The 25,884-nt window shown below is 39.4% G+C and overlaps 1 protein-coding gene across 3 annotated transcripts; it reads left to right on the forward strand.

Moving 5' to 3' along the window:
- LOC104608357 (glyoxylate/hydroxypyruvate reductase HPR3) lies at positions 1–22,905 on the forward strand. 3 transcript variants are annotated; one of them, XM_019199614.2, is made up of 3 exons: positions 1–648; positions 1,446–1,664; positions 21,805–22,679. In XM_019199614.2, the coding sequence occupies exons 1-3, from the start codon at positions 190–192 to the stop codon at positions 22,327–22,329; spliced, it is 1,203 nt and encodes a 400-aa protein (XP_019055159.1). In that variant the 5' UTR covers positions 1–189; the 3' UTR covers positions 22,330–22,679. The 3 variants fall into 3 exon arrangements, with proteins under 3 accessions (XP_019055159.1, XP_019055160.1, XP_088745741.1); XM_088889615.1 differs by lacking the exon at positions 1–648 and adding an exon at positions 22,768–22,905 and having other exon boundaries at positions 1,022–1,664; positions 21,805–22,365; XM_019199615.2 differs by lacking the exon at positions 1,446–1,664 and having other exon boundaries at positions 2–648.
- Positions 22,906–25,884: the final 2,979 nt, after the last annotated feature.

The raw sequence follows: 25,884 nt of genomic DNA on the forward strand, positions 1-25,884 counted from the left end.
TAGAAATGGTGGCCCCTGACCCTGAGTTTTGATTTTACTGTTCTCTCACTTTTTTGCAATTCAATTGAGAGGGGTAATGCAACCCACAAGGCAAGATTGAAATTTCCCTGTTTGTTGTTCGCTTCCTGCTGTGCTGTGCTGTTTACTTGTTGAATTCTTCAGATTTCAAGTAGCTAAAAGACCAGACGCATGGCTGAAGACGCAGAGGTGCGGCAGCACCTACATCAAGTTGTGATGCTCCGCCCTTTCCCTTACTTCCCTTCTCACAAGGAAAGATTTTCTAAGCAGTTCCAACCTCTCAATGTATTCGAGTCTTCCGAGCCCGCTCACCTCTTCTTGTCCACCCACGCTCAATCGGCTAGGGTCCTCCTCTGTGCAGGATTCACCCCCGTCACCTCCGATATGCTTCGCTGCCTTCCCTCTCTCCAGTGCATCATCACCACCAGTGCAGGCGTGGAGCACATCGACTTGGGGGAGTGCCGTCGAAGGGGTATAGCCGTCGCCAACGCCGGGAACGCCTTCTCGGTGGACGTCGCCGATTATGCTGTTGGGCTGTTGCTCGATGTCCTTAGAAGGATCTCGGCTGCCGATAGCTATGTCCGTCGGGGGCTTTGGCCTGTCCAGGGAGACTTTCGTCTCGGTCACAAGGTCGGTCCGTCTTCTCCTTCCTTCTCTTTTCTCGCTATCTTCTTGGTTTGATGTCTACCGTTTCTATGCAATTTGGTGAAAATATATATTAATTCAATCATTCCACTGGGGCTGATTCACCAGTTTCAGATCAGATGGGATCAACTCCCACTCCCAGATTGATTTTACAGTCTGCAGTCCCAACTGAAGTTCTAATCATCTCCATTTCTACCGTAAGACTGGTATTAGGCTAATTAGCGTCTGGTCCCGCAGGCAATAAGGCACGTGATTCCAAGTTCCAACTATCTGATAATTGGTGGGTGGTGGCGGCTAAGACCGTCAGGTTTGGATGGATCATGAATTTAGGTTGTTTAGTATGGTGGGCAGGTGGAGACTGGTCTGGTCCGTCTGAATTATCGTTTGTTAGATTGAACAATAAAAGAATAAAAGAAAAGGATAAAAGAGGAATTTTTTTCCTTGGTGACGTCCGTCTCAGTCGAACAGAGGATCAACAAATATAAAACGAAAGACGAGTTGGGAAATGGGAATCATGACCAATGGCTTCTTCAGCTGTTGAAAAAATGGGAACAGAGCAACAGAAAGAAGAAGAACTGCCAGTTGTGCTGCTTCTTCACCCACTATTATTTTTAACAAAGGGTGAATTATTGAAGAAGTTTCGGTTTCTTATGCCATGGGAAGCCAAGTCTATGTCGACCCACGAATTCTTGACCACCCACGCTCAGTCCGTAAGAGCCTTGCTCTCTGTGGGCATCTTCCCTGTTGACTCTGAGACCATCCGGTCTCTCCCTTCTTTGCAGTGTATCGTTGGCACCAGCGCCGGCGTCGACCACATCGACCTGGCTGAATGCCGCCGGAGGGGAATTTCTGTCACTAATGCCGGCACCGCCTTCTCCGAGGACGTTGCCGATCTTGCCGTTGGTTTCTTTCTCGATTTATTAAGACGGGTCTCTTCTACCGACCGTTACGTCCGACGAGGACTCTGGCCCCTCAACGGTGACTACCCTCTTGGTTTCAAGGTCGGATCCTCGACGACTCCTTTTCTTTCATCTTTCGAATAAGGAAGTTTTTCTGTTTGTATTTTTTTTTCTATTTCTGTTGTCTTCCTTAAATTGTTTCCAATAGAATATACTCAGGAGACCAACAATAGTGGAGCCACAAAGTGGCAATAGTGCCTTGTTTTTTTTTTTTTTTCCAAAAGAAAACTCAGAAAGCTATCATTGATCAAGAAATATCAGTACAAAAGGGTCTTGGGTTTCACGGGTTTTCTACAACCATACTATATTTACATGCATTGTAGGCCAGTTCATGCAACCCTATTCATATATCTATTTACATGGTTTACACATACTAGTAGCTGTAAAGCTTGCTGCTTCGTAGGCTGGATAAGCCAGTCATCTTCATCATTCTTGTAGAAATTGTTGACTAAGCTTTCTGAGTCAGAAAATATAGAGAGACTTTAGTCTCAGTCGGTGAGCATATTGTATGCTGTGGAGGAGAGCTCACCATTCCGCTTGGAGGGGGTTTGTTGCTGCAACTCTGTTACTTCCTGTGAATATTGTACCATGATACCATCATTTGCTGAGAAGATTGCAGCTCCTGTTCCTGCTAATACAGATGTGGATATGAATGAACCATCAATGAGCAATTTATATTTTGTTGAAGCATTTATATGTGAGTGCATAAAGCTTGGGTGAGAGTCTTGAACAGTTATGTTCAAAGGTAAGAAGTGGTGCATAGCTTCTAGCAGCTGAAGTGGGTTCAGTACAGACTTGTTATGCAGAGCTGAATTCCTTATATCCCATATCAGTCTAAAAAGGATAAAAAACTTAGCCACAAAAAAGCTGCTTTTCATCCTTATTTAAAACATTCAGCTTAGATTCAATCCACTCCAATATAATTTCATGAAGAGCTTTATTCTTAACTCTATCTGGATTTATGCCCAAAGAAGCTGAGATCCAAATAGCACGAGAATAAGCACATTCAAAGAAAACATGTTACCATGTCTCCATATTCATAAGACACAGAGAGCATTTATTCTCTTCATCATTTAAGAAGTGTAGTCTGTCCTTAGTCTTAATGCCATTCCACCAAGTTTTCCACATAAAGATTTGAAATCTCATAGGGACTTTGCATTTTCATATGAGACTCCAATTTCTTTGATGTCCAGAAGATGATGCTCGTGTACCCGAAGAATCTGTACCCTGACTTTACATCATACTCCCCAGATTTCTAAGATTTCCATAGGAGCTTGTCCGTTGAGAGATGATGTGAAATCAATGTTTGCAGAATGTACAGTCTGCAGTTTTCTGTAAATAAGGATTCAATTTTCTGTGCCTCCCATGTACCAAAATCAGAAATGAGGTCATTCACAGTCATGCTAATGTTCTGGCTCTGAGCTTCTATTTGAACTTCAGGAGTTCCATTAGGGAGAGACGGAACCCATGGATCAGATATATATATTGAAGAGCCATCTCTTATTTGCCAAATGGTGTTTGCTTTTATTTTGTCCCACAAAGATAATAATTGTTTCCACCATTTAGAGTCTTCCTATCTTTTTTTTTTTAAGGAGAACAGAGATTTCTTTTATTGCTTTCCTCCATAAGCCATGTTCTCCAGTAAACAACCTCCAAATTTGCTTGGAAAACAGAGCTTGGTTGAACTCTTTCATCCTTCTGAAACCTAGGCCACCCATACTTTTTGGTTTACACAGAAAATTCCATGCTATGGTATGAACATGATGTATGTAGGCATGGCTTGGAGTGTGGACTTTATCATGGTGGTCCTGCCCACCTGGGTTAGCAATTTTGCTTTCCATAGACCTAGCCTTGTTGAAGACTCATGCTAGAAGATGTTCCAATGTTTGTCATTGCCTAAAATTTATTTATTGTTATGTTTTTACCATTATTTCATATTATTTGTTTTGCTCTTAATATGCATCTTTTCTTCTCTTAGGTCTAGATACTTTTACATCACACTCCTGGTTTATCTTTCTTTTTGTTTGTCTTCCTTTAGTAAACAGTCTGTAATGATAAATACTAGCCATCATTGTATAGTCCCATTTTCCTAGAAAAAAGTTCTTATTTTTGTCCAAGCCTTAATCTACAGGTGCAGCAAGGTTTTACTGTAGCCTCATGGCCTTATGTAGTTCACCTACTGGTACAATTCTAATTGTTGGAGTTACCAGAAACTTAGTGGGGATTCAAAGTCTGTACATGGAGAAGTCATCCAATTTGAGAAACAAAACAAAGACCATTTACACCATGTAAAAGAGTTAAGGATTCCATGGATAGTCTCATTTGCAAATTCCTAGTCAGATAAAACCATTGGCTGCATGATTGACCACAAGCTAGAAGATTGTATATTCTTTTATCATTTTAAGTTTTTTGGAGCTAGAGGTATTTTAGTTACTTTTACAAGTCTATTTGGTCTTGCCATGAGTATTGTCACTACTTTAGATTTTATTTTGTATTTTAAGTTGGCTCTGGTGTTGAGCCAATTCATGGTGTTTTTCTTCAATCTTCTTAGGTGCAGGGGTAAATTCAAAATGACAGTGACAGTATTACTGACCTCTATCATCTCATACTATAATTGTTATGTTGTTCTTTGAGTTAGTGAAGAAATAGATTGAATAGATTTGTGTTTCTGAAAGATTGGTTCATTGCCCTCCAGATCTTTCTCTCTCTTAAACCTTAATTCTTGTGTTATCTCTATTCTTTTTCTAATCTTCTTTCTCATTGACCCTACTTGTGTTTTCTACTCTTGGAATATGAAATTGAATCCTAGCTTAAAGTATCTGAATTATACAGTTTATGCTCAAGATTTTCTTATTATATGCGACAGTCAAGCTTATATAGGCCTGCCTATCAGCTGCACATAGAAAGGAGAATTATTCCCTATCCTGCATCTCAGCTTGCTGACTACTCCAAACCCAAGTTCTTTATTTATAAACGAAGTACTATTTTAAACACAAAATAAATCCGTTTCTATAAATACATAATCCTGCTATCAGTTACATCTGATATGCTCAGGTTTTACTTGGGTGAACATTGGGAGTGTAGGGATTCTCAGGTTGTCAATGGGTGGATGAAACTTGAAAGATGGAGGCAAGGGCCCTTTTGTTGTTCTCCTGGATCTAAAGGTTGGTCAATAAGCTTGCTGACAGCTTGGCTAGGGGAGGGGAAAAGAAAGTGGCTTAGAATGAGGTTCAGCCTTTCCCAGGTTAGTTGTTTTGGGTGCATTGGCTATTTGGTTGGGGGAGGGGTGGCCTGTCATCTAGCTAGGTAGCACATGATCTTTCCATGTATATTTTCTTGATATTAGAATTGTTTATGCATCTTTGATCTTGTTACTGATCAAAATATTAGAGAAAAAACTGCCATGAATTTCTATTGTTTACTTAGTTTTTTTTTTTTTTTTTTCAAAACCTTCTTAAATCATGTATAAATGGTCTGCTTTTTCCCAGTTGGTATCAATGGGCTTCCTACCAATACTTTAGCATTTGGGTACTTGTGGATGCAAACAGAAAATTAATGCAGGAAGAAAATGTGGCTACTATAGTACTTGTTTTTTGGAACTTACAAGTTGTCTTTTAGAAGAACTTTAGGTGTTTAGGAATGAATAGGGAGTTCCATTTTTACCTCTTTTAGTTTATTAGTTCTATAAGTTGTCAAGCGTGTGTTGATTTGTTGCTATTTTTCTACTTTAGCTAAATACCTTAGGCATATTATGAATTATTTTAACATTTTTGCAGTCAGTTGATCCTCTATAGTTATTTGTTCTGTTTTAAAGTTTAGCTGTAATTAGTAAGGGTGCAACTCAGGCCAGGCATAGTTGTCAAGGTGACAAGGTGCCCTTGGAGGTTCGCCTTGCCTAATCGCCAAGCAGTTTTCTACAGCGTGTTATAAAAAACTTTTATATTCTTAATTTTTTGAGGTTATATTTATAAAATAGACATTTTTAAACTAAAACATTCATTTTGTGTGTTTATATCCTAATTTCTTTTTATTATTTTCTTATTTGTTAGGGTTTAATCAACACAAACATTGCTAAATGCTGTATTGAACCCTCAAAGACTTCAAAATCTGAACCAATAAGTAAGGAAGAACATAAAATGTTGTCCAAGCAACACATTTTCTTCCTTTTCTTTATTAGTTTTGTGTGTTTATATACTAATTTCTTCTTCTTCTTCTTCCACCTTTTCTTTTCTTCTTTTCCTAATTCCTATAACAGAAATAGGGGTTTAGCCCCTATATTTTTTGAATTTTCTTTTCTTTCTTCTTTCTCTTCTCATGAATATGTTGAAATATGCTGATTTTCTATACTTTAACATGAAGTTTATACTTTTCTTATGAAAATTATGAATATTTATTAAGGAAATATGATTATGGAACCTAGGGAACTACCCTAGAATACATGTTTTTACTTAAAAAAATCCATCACCTAGGTGACTAGGCGACAAGGCGCCCCCCTGTCGCCTAGCCTTGCCTTGGCGCCTTGAAAACTATGAGGCTAGGTTAGGTTAGGTTGAGGTCAACAACCCTAATCTTAACTGTAAACCAACCTGATGATGTTGGGTTGGCCAATTTCTTCACTTTCTAGTTTTTAGAAAAATAAATAAATAAATAAAACTGTTCTTACTTTTAGACTTTAGTATTAGTCAGTTATGGTTAAGTAGCATTAGAAATAATATATGTACCGAGACAAACTTATGGTTTTTTATTAGTATACTTACGTCACAGTAATAAATCTTTGCTTCAAAATTACTGATACATACATATGAAGGCATGTAGAATTGGGTTTCCCAAGACCTCAACCCTAGTCCAACCCACAAAGTTAAGTTGGGTTCATATTTTTCAACCCTAACCCAATCTTCAACCCAACCCAAGTTGCGCTCCTAGTAATTAGATGTCAAAAGGAGAGTGAAACTTGCTTTACAAGCTTGACTTGGATTGGAATTACTGTTAAGTCTTTTTAGTTTTAACCCACGAACTATTTTTACTGTTCATACAAACTGATTTCATGTTTTATTTGATTCAACATTGAAGTATGATGGTTCTTACTACTAGGCTGCATTAATATGGCCCCTACAGAAAAGGTATCGTTGTTACCTCACTCAATAGTTCTTTCAACCTTATGTTTCTTAGCTTTTAAATCTGTGGATTATATGCATTCTCACATGTTCTTCCTAACCCTGCGGTACTGCCTATTTCAGACAACCTCTTAAGTAGTGTTTGGAAACCTGATCCAGTGGTTGAGCTGTTTCCCTTGTGGGTCAGTGGTTCAGCCACCCAGGTCAACAGATCAACCCATGATTAGACCTGTTCATGGGCCAGGCTCGGGTTCAGGTTTTGCCAATATTTGAATGGACCCGAACCCAAAGTAGTGTGCCAAGCCCAGTGGGCTACAGGACTACCCATGATGTCATCAACACTAAAAAAATTAAAAAAAAACTAATTGCTGCCTGGTCATCACAACTTGTTCTTTGCAACACCTTTTGTGAGAACATCCGCGAGCTGCAAATCAGAAGCAATGTATGGAAGACAAACTTCTCCAGAAGTTACTCTTTCTCTGGTAAAATGTCTATCCACTTCAATGTGTTTAGTTCGGTCATGTTGGATTGGGTTATGGGCAATGTTAATTGCTGCCTGGTTATCACAGTATAACATCATAGGTTCTTCTGTCTGTATGCCAATTTCTTCTAATAGGGAACGGATCCAGAGAAGTTCTGAAACTCCATGTGCCATGGCCCTATATTCAGCTTCAATACTTGATCTTGCCACCACTGTTTGTTTCCTACTCTTCCACGAGACAAGGTTACCCCCGACACTCCTGAAGTTGATCTCCTGTCATCAAGGCATCCTGCCCAATCTGCATCTGTATAAGCCTCTAGTTTCAACTGTCTATGATCAATAAACAATATGCCTCTGCCCGAGTGTCCCTTCAGATAAGCAAGAATCCTGTCAACTGCTTCCCAATGCTGGACTTGTGGAGCATGAATGTATAAACTTACCACACTTATTGTATAGGAAATGCCTGGTCTTGTCATACACAAGTATAGTAGCCGACCCACAAGTCTCTGATATCTCCCAATGTCCTTTACTGGTTCACCTTCTGATGCATTGATTCTATGGTTCTGATCAATAGGGGTACTGATTGCCTTCGTTCCAAGCTTCCCTGTCTCTCGAAGAAGATACAAGACATATTTCCTTTGAGAGATAAAAATTTCATGTTTTGATCTTGCAGCTTCAATGCCTAGGAAGTATCTCAGTTCTCCAAGATCCTTAATTTCAAATTCTTTATGTAGATTCCTTTTCAGACAATCAATCTCACTTAGGTCATTCCCCGTGACAACAATATCATCCACATAAACAATTAGGACTGACACCAAAGATCCCCTTTTCTTCACAAACAAGGTATGATCGGATTGAGTCTGAGTGTATCCAAAAGCAATCAAGGCCTTTCTGAATCTGTCAAACCATGCTCTGGGAGATTATTTCAAGCCATAAAGTGACTTCTTAAGCCTGCATACCTTTCCCTTTTCAGTATCACTATAAAAGCCAACAGGAAGATTCATATACACTTCCTCTTGCAGATCCCCATTTAGGAAAGCATTCTTCACATCAAGTTGAAACAAGGGCCAAGAGTATGAAGCAGCAAGAGAAAAAAGTATCCAAACAGAGGTCATCTTTGCAACCGGTGCAAAGGTCTCTAAGTAATCCATAGGTCTGTATGTACCCTTTTGCAACAAGTCTTGCCTTATACCTTTCTATACTTCCATCTACCTTATATTTTACCATATAAACCCATCTGCATCCAACTGTCTCCTTGCCTTCTAGTAGATCCACAATGTCCCATGTTTGATTCTTAATCAAAGCTGCCATCTCTTCCTACATAGCTGTCTTCCACTCAGGTTTGGAGAGAGCCTCACTAACACCCTTGGGTATAGACACTGAGTCAAGGGAGGAAAGAAAAACACGGTAGGAAGGAGAAAGTCCACTATAGGATAAGTACTGTGAAATACAATGAGTAGTACACTTTCTCTTCCCTTTTCTGAGAGCAATAGGAAGATCAAGGTTATCTGTAATAGGGTTAGTAGAATAAATGGGAACTGAAACAGTAGCGGGACCAAGAGGAATACCTGAATCCATGTCAGCCGAATCTGGAGTCTCCAAGGAATCGACAATAAGTGATGTGAGTTCTGTTGCAGTGGAATCAACCTCCTTGTGAAGTCTCTGTTGTAAGTAATGCTGAGAAGCAGGACGCAAAGGAGGTGATAAGGTAGGTGACACAGGATGGTCAAGCACAGGAGTAGACACAGGATGGTCAAGCACAGGAGTAGACACAGGGATTGGAACTAGGAGAGGAATAGATTGCTGACTCACTTCCCCAAAGCACTCCCCCTGAGAAGGATTCTTTGAAAAGAAGTATGCGGATTCAAAAAAAGTGACATCCATGGTAACATACCGATTCTCAGAGACTGGATCATAACAGTAGTACTCTTTCTGGTTTTTTGCATATCCAAGGAAGACACACTTCTTTGCCTTGGGATCAAGCTTTGAGCGCTGAGGACCAAGGACATGTGCAAAGCAGACACACCCAAACACCCTGAGAGGAATATGAAACATCTCCCCCTCAAGAAAAAGGAGACTGAATGGGGTGTTGAATCCAAGTATACGAGAGGGCACCCTGTTAATCAGATATACTGTTGTGAAAACTGCATCACCCCAAAATCGAACTGGAACTGTAGATGTACTCATCATGCTTCTTGCAATCTCAACAATGTGTCTGTTCTTCCTTTCTGCAACACCATTCTGCTGTGGACTGTAGGGACAATTGCTCTGATGGACAACACCATATTCTAATAGATATGAAGCAAGGTGTTTTTCAAAATATTCCCTAGCATTGTCTGATCTGAACACCTTTATTCTTGTTCCAAACTGTGTTAACACCATCTGATGAAATTGCCTCACCAAGGATGGTACTTCATCGTAGGATCTCATCAGGTAAATCCAAGAGTATCATGAGAAATCATCCACAAATAAGAGAAAATATCGATAGCCTCCCATAGAAGGAACATGGTAAGGTCCCCACACATCCGAATAAATAACATCAAAAGAAAAACACCTTTTATTACTAGGTTTAAATGAATGTCTACAATGCTTTCCAAGTTGACAACCTTCACACTCCAGACTTGACAAACTAATAGACTCAAAAAAGTTTTGGAAACAAAAGGCTCAAAGAAGAAAAAGGTAAATGGCCCAAACGATTATGCCAAAGCATAATTTGATCCACAGACCCTGACTCACTATCCCTGCTGATATGATGACTTTGATGAGGAGGAAGAACATCCAGGAGGTAGATCCCATTCATTTCACGACCACTCCCAATCGTCCTCTTTGAATCCAGATCTTGCAAAATACAATGATCAGGAGAAAAAATTACTGAGCAGTTTAGGTTCTTAATCAAACTACTAACAGATAACAAATTAGTGCTTAATCTTGGAACATGAAGGACTGAGGGTAGAGAAATAGAATCACTAATCTTGACAGATCCCTTCCCAGCAATAGGAACATGGGATCCATCAGCTGTGGAGACCCTATCTCTGCCAAAACAGAGCTGATAAGAAAAAAAATAGTAGAGCTATGGGTCATGTGCTCTAAGGCTCCAGAATCTATAATCCAATGAGGTCCCTCCTTACCTGAAGTAGAAACATAATTTGCAGTGACGTGTGAACTACCTGTGTGAGCAAAGGCAGTAGAGTGGACTCCACCAGTGCCACCGGTACCTTGTCCGCTTGTTGCTGAACTGGAACTGGCTGTATCCTGCTGGTTCAAAAGTTGCCCATACCTCTCAAGTTTGGCCCTTACTGCAGCAACTGCAACAGACTCCAGAGCAGCTGTAGTAGGAGGGGCCGGAATGTCACTAGTAATTGCCATGTGTGCATTTCCCTTCTTATTTTTCAGTCTATTCGGCACAAGATGTGGGTGAAGCTTCCAGCAAGTATCTCTTGTGTGTTTAGGCTTCTTACAGTAGTCACAGATCAAATCTCTTTTATCTTCCTTCTTGATTTCATTGCCACCCCAATCTCCACTTTGTTTAGGTTTCACAGTACTCACCCTGGCAGACTGATCAGAGACATGATTTTTCAGCATTACATCTCTCCTTCTCTCCTCCCCTGACACGAAGGCATATGCCTGGGAGAGGGTAACACTGTCCCTGGAAAGATGTTGTCTTGCAATATCATACTCAAGATTAAGGCCAGCAAGAAATTCAAACACCCTATACTTCTCTAGATGTTTCTGATAGGTAGCTGCATCCTTAGTGGTTTCCCAAGCAAATGTCTCTAAATGGTCAATCTCCTACCATAGGGTTTTAAGGGCCGAAAAATAGGTTGCAATAGGTCTATCTCCCTGCCTTGTAGAAATAATCTGATTTCTCAACTGATAAGCCCTAGCAACATTCTCCCTCTGTGAATAGGTTTCTGCAACCCCATCCCATATTTCCTTAATTGTATTTGCCCATAAAAAATTTTTACCTATATGGGGCAACATGGAATTACACAACAAAGTCATCACCATATAATTCTCCTGTACCCACCAGAAGTTGCTAGTTTCGGGTTTCACTTCCTCACCAGTGATATACCCTAATTTCCCACGAGCACCAATGGCCATCTTTGCAGATTGTGACCATTCTAAATAATTTGCACCATCCAACCTAACTGTAGTAATGGTCCCAGTCCCGAAAAGGTCTCTAGCACCTCCTCCCACTGGTCCCATTTCACTCCCGGGCTTATTTTCAACTCTGTGACCCTCCATGCTTCTAAAAAAATGTAAAGAAAATAACTGAAATTTGTAACAAGATCAAACGAAACACTTCTGGAACCAACAACACCTTTCTGGTGTCCTAGACTGTCTTCCCACAAAAGGTTCCTTTTCTGTGGGATGAGAGAAGAGAGAGAAGAGGCAGCCGCTCTCTCTAGAAGCCTCCAAATCAGGCAGGACTTGAACCGCCTCTTATAGAAAACTCCAAGGAACCCTAAAAAATTAGGGCACCACTTCCTAGGTCAAGATTGAAGAGTCCAACAGAAACAAGACTCTTCCCCTTTCTCTAGTTTTTCCTGATTTTGATGAGAAACCCTAGACCAGCTACAGGGCACACAGATCCACCAAAAAATCCAGAAACTGGGATTACCTGAGAGCTTCGATCAGCCTCTTAAATCACCATGCAGTCGGCCAATCTAGGGCTGCATGAGGAAACAACTCAATGAACTTTCGGCCTGCTCTGATACCAAGTAGAAATCATTGATTGTAGATTTAGTTGAATTTCTTATGAAAGGAAAAGGGGAGGAAGATAAAGATTTCAGTAGTAGAGAAGAAAAGAGAGGGAGAAAATAATAGGAAGTCAACCAGGATTCTTGAATTAACCCTAGCCGCCAACCCCTCATTATATTTATACTTAACTTAAAGGATGAGATATTACAAGGATGCCGGCTACTAATGTAGCTGAACAGTCACAACTTAAAAACATAAACTAATGGGCCTAAAGCCCAACAACTTCCTAACTAAATAGCTTAAAATAAGAATAAAAAACAATTAGGCCCAACTCAACAACCGTTAAGTCAGATGACGGAATGCATTAAATTACCAAAATACCCCACTAAACTTTTTCTATTTTCTTTTTTTGCCCTTTTTCTCTTAAAACCTATTTAACCTATTGTTTTCACTTCTCTTCTTTTCCCCTCCCTCACCGTTCCCTCTCATTCTTTCTCTTTCCCAACTCTCCGAAATGAAAGGATGGAGGAAGCCCATTTCTCATCTTCCCTTTCTTCTCTTCTCCGTCTTCAATCTCGGCTCTATAGCTGTCGCCGACGATGCTGCTATCATGGGAAACATACTCGGACTGAGTGGGCTTCCCAAAGGAGACTTATAGTCTACCGAGTAATGACCAATGCTTTTGCCATTAACCCAGACCATTCCCTTGCCCATACTTGTTACTTGTTAGATTGAGAGCGACTGGGTTGTTTCCTTCGGGAGCGTCGAAGTAAGTCTGCAATGAGAAATTTTCATCTTATCTATTACCATTCGTAGCTAGATATAAGTTGTAATAAAAGAAAAAGCAAAAACACCACACCAAATTCGGTCTGATCACTGATCAGATTCCAGTAGTAGTGGTTTCCCGCAATGATACCTTGTACCATGTAAGAGCATGTCCACCCCGCTTGGCCTCTTTCCACGATACCTTCTCTGTTCCCTCCGGAGTAAAGATTTGGTTTTTTTTCTCCATCCACTCCAACATGTGGCATGCGCCAAGCTTAATCCATTGGGTAACTGCTGCTCATGGACTGAGATATACGGTGCAGTTTAAGCTTAGAAAGTTGATGCATGATTACCTGATGTCCCCATCCATTGGCCGATAGATCAAGTGTTCCGGTGTTCAAACCTTGGGACAGCTACACGATGAACACAAGCAAGCCTAATGTTCAAGTAGGCTCCACTATCCTTCATTCAGAGAGAGAGAGAGATCCTTACTTAAGTTCCTTGTTTAAGATAAGAAAGAAAGGAAATTGAACATTGCAGAATATGTATATTACCGGGAATCCGACTGTCATTTCTAACAATTGTATGTGGTTGGTCCCAGGTTTCAGGGGTACTGGTTTCTGGAATGTGAAAGCCTTTTCAATATGGCTGCCATGTCCGGACCCTGAAATCCAAAACAAGGAAAAGCAAGCAGAATACATATATAGTAGGGTGGTCTAGGCAATTAGTCAATAATCAAATTGTAAGCTGTCTGTTCTTCATCTGCAAGGAACGGAAAACAGAGAAAATCGGAAAGAAGAAAGAGGAGGAGAGAAAGGGGAAGGGGAAGAAGAGAGATCAGGGGAGAGAGAAAGAGAGAGGGAGAGAGAGAGTGGGAGGACTTCAACAGAAGTTCGTCACCGCTGCAACAGCTACCACCGCTGCTGTTCATGTATCCTAAGGTTAGGGAAGATGAACAGTATTTTTCTCCAATTTAATAGTTATTACAAGGGTAGTATGGGGATTAACAAATACTTTAACGGCGGATTTCAACGGAAAGCTAACGGAAGGGGGTCTTTGTCTCACGGTCATAGTACAGGGGGGGTCTTTGTAATTTACCCACAAAAAAGAAAAAAAACTGGTAACCTACTGAATGAGTCGGATGGTCAACAGTTGAACTATCCAGTCAATGGGTTTTTGTAACATAGCAAGTTAGAGGTTGACTTGACTGGGATTTTGACCAGGTCACAGGTCTGACCGGCTGGGTCAATGGCCAATTGAAAGCACTACCTTGAGTAACATTTTTTTTACAAAGTCTTCCTTCAATAAATTATGTGGAGCTAAACCAAACAGATCATTACAGTGGGTAAGTTGTCACAAGAACAACCAAATTTTAGCTATGCTACTATCAAATACCGGTGCAATGCATGGGCTGGTACTAGATATACCTCATATTTAGAAAGGGAGGGAAAAAATGAGCTACTATGGTGAAGATCAGAATGACATGGGCTGTTTAAATCTCTGTTCTGGCTTGCAAGAACTACATGAAAGCATTTATCTATTACAACAAAAGAGAAGGATAAAAAAAATTAGAGACAGATATCACAGAAGGGAAAAGAATAATGCAAATGGGAGTAAAATTTGGGAAAGCATTGGTGAATGACTTAGAAGGATTCAATTGGATGCTTCAATTTCCTTTTGGAAAGGATATGGAGAGACATGGGGCTAGGTCTTTACCTAATTGATAACTGATAGCTTAAGAGAAGGGAAATGAGAAGTTTTTCTCCTAATTTGTAGGAGAGATACTTGGAAGGGATTTAGATTTAGGCTATGTTTGGTTTGACAGAAAATAAGAAGGGAAAGGGAGAGTTCCTGGCCTCGGATATTTTAAGAGTGAGTGTATGTAAACGAAGGAAAAGTTGTAAGTTGATATTTCATCCAGTGTGGTTAAAGAAAAAGAATGGCCAAGGCAATAGGGCTTCTTGCTGCATGCAAAGCGAGGTGCAGACTTAGCTCAGGCAAGACATTATTTAAACAAAATGATAAAAAAGAAATAAGAGATGCATGGATGGAAAATTTAGAAAGAATAGAACTAAGCATTACAACTTTCATGGGAAAAAACTTGGAAGATGCATTGAAAAAGCTAAAATTTTTGAGTCTTCCAGCCATTCAGCAGATGAGGTGATTAGATGGGTGAATGGGGCTAGTTCGTGGTTAAAGTGTATCAGATTTGTTGTGTAGTATTCCCCATCAAAACTATTTTGACTTTTTGCTTCTCAGTGCAGGTTGGATATGACCTGCATATACCTTTTTGTATAGTGATTCACTGTACATGCATATAGATGTTTGTAAAGAATTGCAGTAAATGAATGTGACCAATACCTTATCTTTTCTCTCTCAAAAAAATAAATGAATAAAATAAAAAGAACAATAACAAAACATAGAAAATCTAATCAAGTTAATTGGTTTGAGTGCTATGCTAACAATAAGAAGATCATAAATCTAGTATTGGATGGGCCGTTTTACTTGTCTAGTTATTTACTTGTAAAATGAAATGTGTACAATCATATATGATCTATCATATTAAAATTTCGATTTTTAAGTATAAATATAACAGACTTCAGGAAACAATCTTAACCACAAATTTTCTTGGTATTCTAGCATGCTTCCAGCTTATCTGTACGCTGGTGGAGCTTTAGCAGGTCGTGGACCCTTGTAGGTAGCTGTAAATGAAATTCATATTATTACTCGAACTAGGCATAACTTTTTTTTTTTTTGTGTAAAGAGACTAGACCGAATGGGTCCTAGTATCTTCTCTTGTAATATTATTTCTATTTTCCTGTTAGCTAATGGGCCTCACTTAATGGGCTTGTTATTTCTTTTTGTTTGATCTCTTTATGTTACTGCCTAGCTGGCCGCCCACTTAAGGGCATACGTATAATTATTTTAACATTAATTTTTAGTAAAAAGGATTAGAGAAGGGAGGGAAGGATTATTTGAACCTTTTCTTCTTCTTACTCCTCTTTTCTCCATCTTCTTCTCTTGTACTGCTGCTCTTACTTTTCTTCCTCCTTTTTCTCTCTAATTTTTAAGTTTACACCTATTTTGATGACTGATTTACATTTTGGTATCAGAGCAGGTTTCTTTCTTCCTTCTTTTCTTCTTCCTCTTTTCCCATACACCCTTCGATTAAGAGAGTGTATGGAGAGATAGGTTCTCTATAGCTCAGAGGATCTCTAGCCTAGTTGGCAGAGGGTTTGGAGAGTTTAGATCTGGCTGGATATTGCCAAGAAGTGGTGTTGTTCTGTTGCTGCCCAAAACCCTAGCTGACTAGAGATTTTCGAAGGTACAGGTAAAAGTGAAGCTTTGGGTGTGGCGCTCTATGCTTGGGAGGTGTCTTTTGACTCCTAAAAGAGGGCAGTTCAGGTTTGGAAGAGATTGGGAAGCTCTGGTAGGAGCGGCTGCATCTTCTCTCTTCCCCCTCTAACAGTTGGACGGAGTAAAACCCTAGTTTTCAAGCATCTGGGTTCTGGTTTGAGTTCAAGTAAGTTTATATAGACCAAGTTTCTGGTTTTTTGATTTTCGTTTGATTAATGGAGCCATACGGAAGTGAGTTCAAGCAAGTGCCGGTTTCTGGCCTCGGCTTGGTAGATTCCGTTTTGACTGGTGTGACCACAATCAAGCTAGATGGGACAAATTATCTTGCTTGGGCACAGTCCATAAGAATTTGTCTGTAGTAGAGGAAAACTCGGGTATCTCATAGGTAGTAAAGTAAAACCCGAAGAGACAGACCCTGAATTTGAGAATGGATGTAGGAAAACTATACAGTTATTGTATGATTGGTCAACTCTATGCAACCTCATATAAGTTAGCATTATCTCTGGATGTCTTCGGCCAAGGAGATATGGGACAGTGTTACTGAGACATATTCACAGAAGTTGAATGTAGCCAGAGTCTACAAGTTGAAAAGTGACGTGAAAAACCTAAGATAGGGGGAGAAGAGTGTAGCAATCTACTATTCTATACTGAAATCCCTATGGCAAGAAATTGATGTTATGAAGACAGTTGTATGGGAGAGTAAGAATGATGCTGAAATGCATAGGAAGTTGGTGGAGAGAAATATGGTGTTTGAATTTCTTATTGGACTCAACCCTGAGTTTGACATCATTAGGCAAAATATCTTGGCCAAAGATGAGGTTACTCTTTCCCAAGCATATGCTATGATAAGCAGTGAGGAGAGTAGGCGGTGGGTTTAGTTACAAAGTCCACCTATAGAACACTCTGCACATGTTGGAATAAAGCCAAAGGGTCCTACTGAGAAAAAGGATCAGATATGTGAATATTGCAAGAAACCGAGGCATACAAAGGATACTTGCTAGAAGCTTCATCCTGAGATTCTTCCTGACAGGTTTAATAATAACAACAGTTCTAATAAGGGCAGTCAGGCAGGAAAACTTAAGACAACTAATGTTGCTACAGTACCTGAAGGAGGAAATAAGAAGAGTGAAGAAAAATCAACGATTAAGCAGTTGGCAACAATGAAGGCGGATTTTGAAAATTATGGGAGGTTGCTAAATCACTTGGAAGCTACTATTTCTTCATCTCACTCTTCCAGCAACACATCATCATCATCATCGGCTTTTGCTCACTCAGGTATTCGTGCTTCTGCAAATCATGCTTCAGTTTTAGGTTATCATAAAATCCCTTGGATTATTGATTCCGGTGCATCAGACCATATGCCCAACCTATCTAATCTCTTTTACTCATACCACATTCTCTCTGGTAAAAAGAAAATATCCCTTACTGATGGGTCTCTTGCTCCCATTTCTGGTAAAGGGGATATAGAGACCTCTGACACCCTTTATTTATCCTTTGTCCTTCATGTCCCTAAACTTAATACAAACCTTTTATCTGTTAGCAGCTTAACTAAATCCATGAATTGTAGCATTACCTTTTTTCCCACTCATTGTGTTTTTCAGGACTTGCAATCTCAGAGGATGATTAGGAGTGGCCATGAGGCGAATGGAATATACTTGCTGGATACACCGGATAGAGCTTTTAGACCACCTCATGAAGTTGCCTTAGAGTCGGTCTTGTTAGAGTCCATTGACAAAGTCTTGTTATGTCACTTTCAGTTTGGTCATTTGTCTTTTTCTGCTTTGAGTCATTTGTTTCCAGATATGTTTAAGGGAGCGTCTTTATCGAGTCTTCATTGTGAGTCGTGTGAACTGGAAAAGCATTATAGACATTCTTATTCAGTAAGCAATAAAAGATCTCTTTCTCCTTTTCATATTGTTCACTCTGATGTGTGGGGGCCATATCATTTGCCAACTATAGGGGGTTACAGGTACTTTATCCTTTTTATTGATGACTACTTTCGTTACACTTGAATTTATCTCATGAAATCCAGGGATGAAGTACCAGCTATTGTGCAAAAATTTCATGAACTCATCCTCACCCAGTTTAACACTCGGATCAAAATATTCCATTCTGATAATGCTAAGGAGTATTTTGAGAAAACCCTCTCCGCCTATCTTGAAACTTTTGGGGTTATTTATCAAAGTTCTTGTTCCTACACTCCACAACAGAACGGAGTGGCGGAAAGGAAGAATCGACATGTGGTTGAAGTTGCTAGATCCCTCCTGTTTGCATCCCATGTTCTTATAAAATTTTGGGGAGATGTTCTTAGTGCTACCTTTTTGATCAACCGTATGCCCTCCCGTGTTCTTAACTTCAAAACCCCCTTTAGCCTTCTCTTCTCGGATGATGATCTGTTTTCTCTTCCTCTCCGTGTTTTTGGATGCACTTGTTATGTGCATGTTCACAGCCATCAAAGGCACAAATTTGAACCTAAGGCTCGTAAATGTGTTTTTCTGGGATATGCCTCCACACAGAAGGGATATTGCTGTTTTGATCCAGTTAGTGGCACCCGCTTTGTATCTCGGGATGTCACATTTGCTGAGTTAATTCATTTCTTTAGTATTTCTCCTGAGGGGGAGAAATCTGAAGAACCCTTTGCTATGTCTCCAACTGTTCCTCTTCCCATTCCTCTTAAGTCCTCTCATGAGGTGTCCACTTCTCCCACTTGACCTACCTCGAATATTCTTGTTCCTCCTCCTCCACCTCATTCTCTTGTAATTCCTCCTCATCCTATTCTCCAAAGGTGGTACCAAAGGCACAGATTCAGACATGGGCAAGTTGTTTCCACTCCTACAGAAGAGCCTCTTGCTCCTCCCATCATTACTGAGGTAACAGGTCAGCCTTCTTCTGACCCATCTACATCTTTCCTAGACCTTGACCTTCCTATTGATCTCCGCAAGGGCAAGCGGAAGTGTATAGCCCATTGTATCTCCAAACACCTGTCTTACAGCCTTCTATTTCATTCCTACTACTCTTTTCTTGCTTCTGTTTCTTCCCATGTGATACCCAAGTCCATACCGGAAGCCTTATCTAAACCTGAATGGAGGGATGCTATGATGGCTGAACTGGATGCTTTGCATAAGAACCATACCTGGGATATTGTTGACTTGCTTGAAGGGAAGGAACCGGTGGGTTGTAAATGGGTGTTTACCATTAAATATCACTCTGATGAATCTATTGAGAGGTTTAAGGCTAGGCTGGTTATTGAAGGCTACACTCAAATGTATGGTATTGACTATCTTGAGGCATTTGCTCCTGTAGCTAAGATGACCTTAGTCCGGGTTTTGTTATCTCTAGCTGTTACTTTTGATTTGCTCCTGTAGAAAGGGTTTTGTGTTACTTGAAAGGTGCTCCAGGGAAATGTATTCTATTTGCCAAACATGGACATATGAAGCTGGAAGCTTTCACTGATGCTGATTGTGCATGATGTATTGATAATAGGAGATCCGCCTCGGGTTATTGTGCTCTGGTCGCTGGGAACATTGTGTCATGGAGGAGTAAGAAACAATCTGTAGTTGCTAGATCCTCAACTGAAGCAAAATACAGGGCAATGGCACATGGTGTGTTAGAATTACTGTGGCTACGATCCCTTTTAGAAGAATTGGGGGTTCACTATGAGAAGCCAATGATGCTCTACTGTGACAATCAAGTAACTATCAATATTGCACATAATCCTGTTCAACATAACAAAACTAAGCACATTGAGGTTGATAGACATTTTATAAGGGAAAGAGTTTTCTCAGGAGAAGCTTATTTGCCATTCATCACATTAGAACAACAATTGGCTGATATCTTGACCAAGGGAGTTCTGAGAGGGAAAATGACACACTATATAAGCAAGTTGGGCATGATTGACATGTATGCTCAGCTTGAGGGGGAGTGTAAAGAGACTAGGCCGAATGGGTCCTAGTATTTTCTCTTGTAATATTTTTTCTATTTTCCTGTTAGCTAATGGGCCTGTTATTTCTTTTTGTTTGATCTCTTTATGTTACTGCCTAGCTGGCTGCCCACTCAAGGGCATACTTGTAATTATTTTAACATTAATTTTTAGTAAAAAGGATTAGAAAAGGGAGGGAAGGATTATTCGAACCTTTTCTTCTTCCTCCTCTTTTCTCCATCTTCTTCTCTTGTACTGCTGCTCTTACTTTTCTTCCTCCTTTTTCTCTCTAATTTTTAAGTTTACACCTATTTTGAGGACTAGTTTACATCTTTTTGAAAATGGTAACTTGTATTCAGAAAAAGGGGGAGGAATGTACAAGAGGCCACAAATGCAAAAAAGGCCTGGAACTGTTAACAAGGCAATGGGGCAGCACTATACAAAAAGTCCCTTCCCAAGCCGTACTTTGCTAAAACTTCAGCTGTTTGATTAAATTCTCGGGGTATCCATCTAAAAGAGCAGTTCAGCAATGATGACAGCTCATGAATTTCTGACAGGCGATGAACTATCGTCCATGGCCCCTCATCCAAGTCTTTAGCCCACTTGATGGTGATCCTTGAGTCCCCTTCAACAGCTAAAGGGCTCAAGTTGAGCCTTTTAGCAGTCCTTAAGCCTTCAAGGAGGGAGCAGGTCTCTGCTTCTGAAGCATCTACAGCTGGAACTGTGCCACTAAATACCCACAATATGTACCCGTTTGAATTCCTAAAAATGTCCCCTATTCCAGCTGCTGAGGGAGGAACAAGCGACCTTCATAAGTTGCCATCAAACTGCAACAAGTACTCACACTCCCTCCTGGGGGAAGTAGAGCTGCTGCATTAGGAGTAGAAGTAAGCAGGATCTGCTGCTAGCTTCTTTGTAACTCCCCTCTGTTCAAGCCTGTATACTGTTGATGAACTGGCATCCATGAAAAAATGTACAGCTGAATCAGGCATAAATGTAGGGGTGGATTCGAGCTGAGCCGAGCCGAATACCTGGCTATTCGAGCTCGGCTCACTGAAACTATATTAGGCTCGAGCTCGAGCTCAATTCGAGCTAGAAACTTGAGCTTGAGCTCGACTCGGTTCAAAGCTCGAGCTCGACTGCAAGCCAATTTAAAAATAAAAAATAAAAAACATACTATAAAAATATTTTTTATTTTACATACAAAAAATTAAGATTTATAAAAATTATTTATTATTATACATATAAAAAATAAAAAATATACATATAAAAATTGTTTTTATTTTACATACAAAAAAATAAGAATTATAAAAATTATTTACTATTATACATAAAAAACAAAAATATTATTATATAAAATAAAAGTTATTTATTATATATATTTATATGTATATGTATGTAATAAAAAAATATTTATTTATTATACTAGGCTCGCGAGCCTCACGAGCCGAGCTTCACTAGGCTCGAGCTCGGCTCGATTAACAAATGAGCCTATATATCAGGCTCGGGCTCGGCTCAAAGCTCGGTTTAAACCGAGCCGAGCTGAGCTCGAATAGCTCGTGAGAAGCTCAACTCGGTTTAATGTATTCTGTACAATATCTTTGTTGTTCATGTTGATGATATTTGACAATTGCATTGGGACACTGGCAGGTAGATCTGAAGATTCTGAGGAAATTCAAATTTTGGTGAACTAGATGTAAAGTCGATGGAGTATTATCAATCTTAGGTTCCATTTCCTACTACATTACCATCCATGCATGCTTCTAAACCACATGTCAAAGTATAGATTCATTTACTGGTTCTCCAACTGATCTTCCTTTATTAATGATGTGGTTATTGTTGCAGTTAGGAGGCAAGCGAGTGGGGATTGTTGGGCTGGGAAGTATTGGTTCTGAAATTGCAAAAAGACTAGAGGCTTTTGGCTGCAGTATCTCTTACAACTCAAGGAGGAAGAAGCCATCAGTTTCATTTCCTTATTATTCAAATGTCTATGATCTAGCAGCTGACAGCGATGTGCTTATCCTTTCTTGTGCATTGACTGAGGAAACTTTTCACATGGTTAACAAGGATGTTCTTTCTGCATTGGGAAAGGAAGGAATTATCATTAATGTCGGGCGTGGGGCTCTTATTGATGAGAAGGAACTGGTTCGATGTTTGGTGCAAGGAGAGATAGGAGGTGCTGGTTTGGATGTCTTTGAGAAGGAGCCCGATGTGCCAAAGGAGCTTTTTGCATTGGATAATGTTATTTTATCTCCACATAGAGCTGTGCTGACACCAGAGTCCTTCGATGCCCTGCAAGAACTGGTCATAGGCAACTTGGAGGCTTTTTTCTCTAATAAACCCTTGCTCTCCCCAGTCAAGGATGAATGACGTGTTCATCTTTTCTTTCCAATAAAAGCTTCTAAGGTTGGCATCAATATCATGCCTAAGTCATCCAAAAACACAAAAACTGGCTAGCATTCTTAGTTGGGTCTTGGAACTGGGAGCATTTTAAATTAGTTAGGCAGAAGCCAGAAACACATTTTAATGGTGTGTTCACCTTTTCTTTCCAGTAAATTTTTCAATATCATGCCCAAGTCATCCAAAAACAGAAACTCGCTACTGTTCTTGGTTGGTTCTTCGTTCTTGTTAGGTTGAAGGATTTTTTTTTTAAACTAATTTGGTGAAAGAACATTTATGCAAGCCATAATTATATTACTACGGGTCATGTTTACTGTTTAGCGACAGCATACCTAAATTTTCAGGTGGCACGGCTTTAATATACAACCTTCAGTGATTGCTTGTGACTGCTTGCTCCTTTCTTGCCAGGTGGCATCTCTTCCATACATTCAACTTGTTAGATTCACAAGGTTTGGTATTCCACTGGATGGTCGGTTCGTCTCTAGTGACTTCCTCCCCACTTTGGCCTTCCTGTTCAGCTCTTTCCTGGTGGTCTTCAGTGGGGATAGGGCCGCAAATGGTACCCACTTGTCGAAAATCGAATCCAATCCGGTTAAGAGATCTAAATTTGATCTGTTTATATTTGGATCAAATGTGGATCCACCTCTATCTGAATAAATTTAAATGTATATGCCTATATAACGTATATGTTTTTATATACTTAAAATTTGTATTCTATGTATATAAGTAGGTTTGAATTGGTTCAAGCCAGCCAACTGGTTGGTAAGGTCTCCTGTTGGTCGTAATGGAGACTTGAAATCAAATCCTGCTTGCACCTGAATTGGGGGGTTATGGGTTGGAGGATGAGCCATCTCCATTGTGTAATCCTTTCAACCCAAGTTTTATAAAATTTGTTTTCAATATATTTTGTTCAATGTTAGAATCATTTTTAGTTCATTTTATAATATTGTAATAATATTTTGAACAATTTTTTAGTTTACTTTATCAGTGCCATTCGATATCCGATTGCAATTTGAATTTGATTCAAATCTGATGTAAATTCAATAGATAAAATTTGATTCAAAATAAAAAATAAACAAATCAAATTTAGATCTACATTATATCTTGTCAACATGAATAAACAAAAATAAGTGAAGCTTGTGAACATGGACCCTTTTACAAGATCTACCTTGGGTGGAACCAACCCCCCATGTACAAGTCTGAGTAATTCATCTCTGTAGTCTGGGCTTTCAGGTAGGCTGCGCGCTGGATCATGGCTAGACTCTGCCAAGGTGGGCTAGGCCAATTCCAAAGTGCCGGATGTCCCAATTTTGGTAGTTGTTTGTGTCCTGGGGAATGGGCATTGGGCAATAGGATGGATGTATTGGACTTGGGATTGGGGTTAGGGTGCTGAATTTTCTTTTTAGAGGTGCTAATGGATCGGATTATGATATGATTTGATTCTATTTTGTTGGATTTTGATATCTTAATTTTGGATTTTTGGATCTGATCGGATAATCGGATTCGATTAAAATTTTGATCGAATTAGGATCACCCCTATATGATCTGAAAGGATATATATTATTGTATTTTTGTAAATTTTTTATAAGAAGAAACATATATATATATATATATATATATGGGGTTCGACTATGATATGGAAAAGATATAATATCTGAAAAACTTATGACCAGTTAACTGGGACCATAAATGTGGTAGCCAATCAGGTGTTATTTATCAAAATTCATGGGTGGGTTTTGATTGGTCAAAACTCTTCTCATACCATATCTTTTCCGCATCATAGATTTTCCCATATATATGATGAAATTAGTTGAAAAAATACTTGTATTTTTTGTTTTTCTTTATTTAAACTGTTATATTTTCTTTTCCTTTTAATAATTTATTATTATTTTTAAATTAAAATAGATCGGATATTATTCGGATATCTAACATCCTGATCGGATTCAAATTCAAATCGGTATTTATGAGATCTGATTGGATCTACAGTGTATCAAATCTGATTTGAATATACCTTGATTCAAATCCGATATGATCCATTTGCATCCCTATGCTGAAAGGTAATATTCGTGCTAAAAGCATAAATGAGGTGGTTGAACCTAGAGAAGTGAGAAATTGGTCTCGAGGCATAAGTTTCAATATATAAAAATGATAAAAGACTTAAGCATACGTTGGGTTTTCATAAATAGACTTAAACATACCTTGAATTTTTAAATGGACTTGAACAAAAGAGCCAAATAGAAGACAAACTCATGTTTGCTGCCCTCCCTTCTTTATCAATTCCATGTTAACCTTGAGTGTAATCTTTCTAAACTTCTTCAATCTCTTCAAATTTAAATTCCTCCAATATGGTATTTATCCCATATTCTCTTCTCCAATTAAGCATTTCTTCCCACACTTATAATGTTTTGCCAATGTTGAAATCCCTCTCTCAACAATTTCAACAAAGTATGATAGCCATCATGCTTGGGTGGTAACAAAGTTCTTGGATAGGAGTTTTTGACACAATTCATGAACTACAGTCTATCTACTTTTTTGTATCCCGATATCCTCTTAATCAAATTTCATTTTTCATCATTGTTTAAGAGATTGGGTGAACTTGCTTGAAGCATTTATGGTTTTCTTTTTTTGATAGTTCAAAGGATAATATTAAACAGAAATAGAACCATACAAGTATCGTTCCAGCCAGCCAGTTACAGCCAAGAGGGGTTGGTGAGACCAGCAGACTTCTTGATCTACAGCAAACTTATCCTGTTGGGTAAACTTTTGTGCTACAATTAGACCTGTTCATGGGCCAGGTAGCCCGACGGCCCGGCCCGGCCCAGCCCGCACCCCGGCCGGGCTTGGTCATATAATTAGGCCCGCGGGCCTGACCTCGGGCTTAACACAGTAAGCCCGACTGTGTTTCGGGCCGGGCTCGGGATTTGTCAACAAAGCCCAGCCCGAGCCCGGCCCGGCCCGACTCAGTATTATATATTTTATAAAATATATAATATGTATTTTATATATTATATAAAATATATAAATAATATAATATTTATTAAAATATATATTTATAATTTAATATATATATTTTATTCTTTTCTTTATAATTTCAATCTATCTCTCTCTTTATTCAGCTACTTCAACATTAATAATAATAATAATAATATAGGCTAAATTTTAGGCCCGGGCCCAGGCTCGGGCTTCGGGCTTTTTATGAGGGCCAGGCTCGGGCTCGGGCCTTAAAAAAATTTGTTAATACATAGTAAAAGCCTGGCCCGAGCCCGGCCCGGCCCATGAACAGGTCTAGCTACAATATTAGTAGACCTAGGGATATAGTTAACGGTAGTAAAAGATTGAAAACACTTTATACAATACATGACCTGGTCCAACACACCAAAAGTAGGGGTGTCAATCGACCGGTTTCGGATTGGATCCAATCCGATCTAAACTTTATTAAATCGGATTTGGATGGTCCATTATAATTATTGGGTTGGGCCAATCTAAAATAAATTGGTTCATATTCTTATTGAATTGGACCTAAAC

Source organism: Nelumbo nucifera, chromosome 6, assembly GCF_055504915.1.
Source record: "Nelumbo nucifera cultivar China Antique chromosome 6, China Antique-T2T, whole genome shotgun sequence".
NCBI classification, from domain to species: domain Eukaryota; kingdom Viridiplantae; phylum Streptophyta; class Magnoliopsida; order Proteales; family Nelumbonaceae; genus Nelumbo; species Nelumbo nucifera.

Coding starts and splice junctions, on each gene's coding strand:
- LOC104608357 (XM_019199614.2), top strand. CDS start 190: ATGGCTGAAGACGCAGAGGTGCGGCAGCACCTACATCAAGTTGTGATG. Junction 649..1,445: donor ACTTTCGTCTCGGTCACAAG/GTCGGTCCGTCT, acceptor CCTTCTTTGCAG/TGTATCGTTGGCACCAGCGC. Junction 1,665..21,804: donor ACTACCCTCTTGGTTTCAAG/GTCGGATCCTCG, acceptor TTATTGTTGCAG/TTAGGAGGCAAGCGAGTGGG.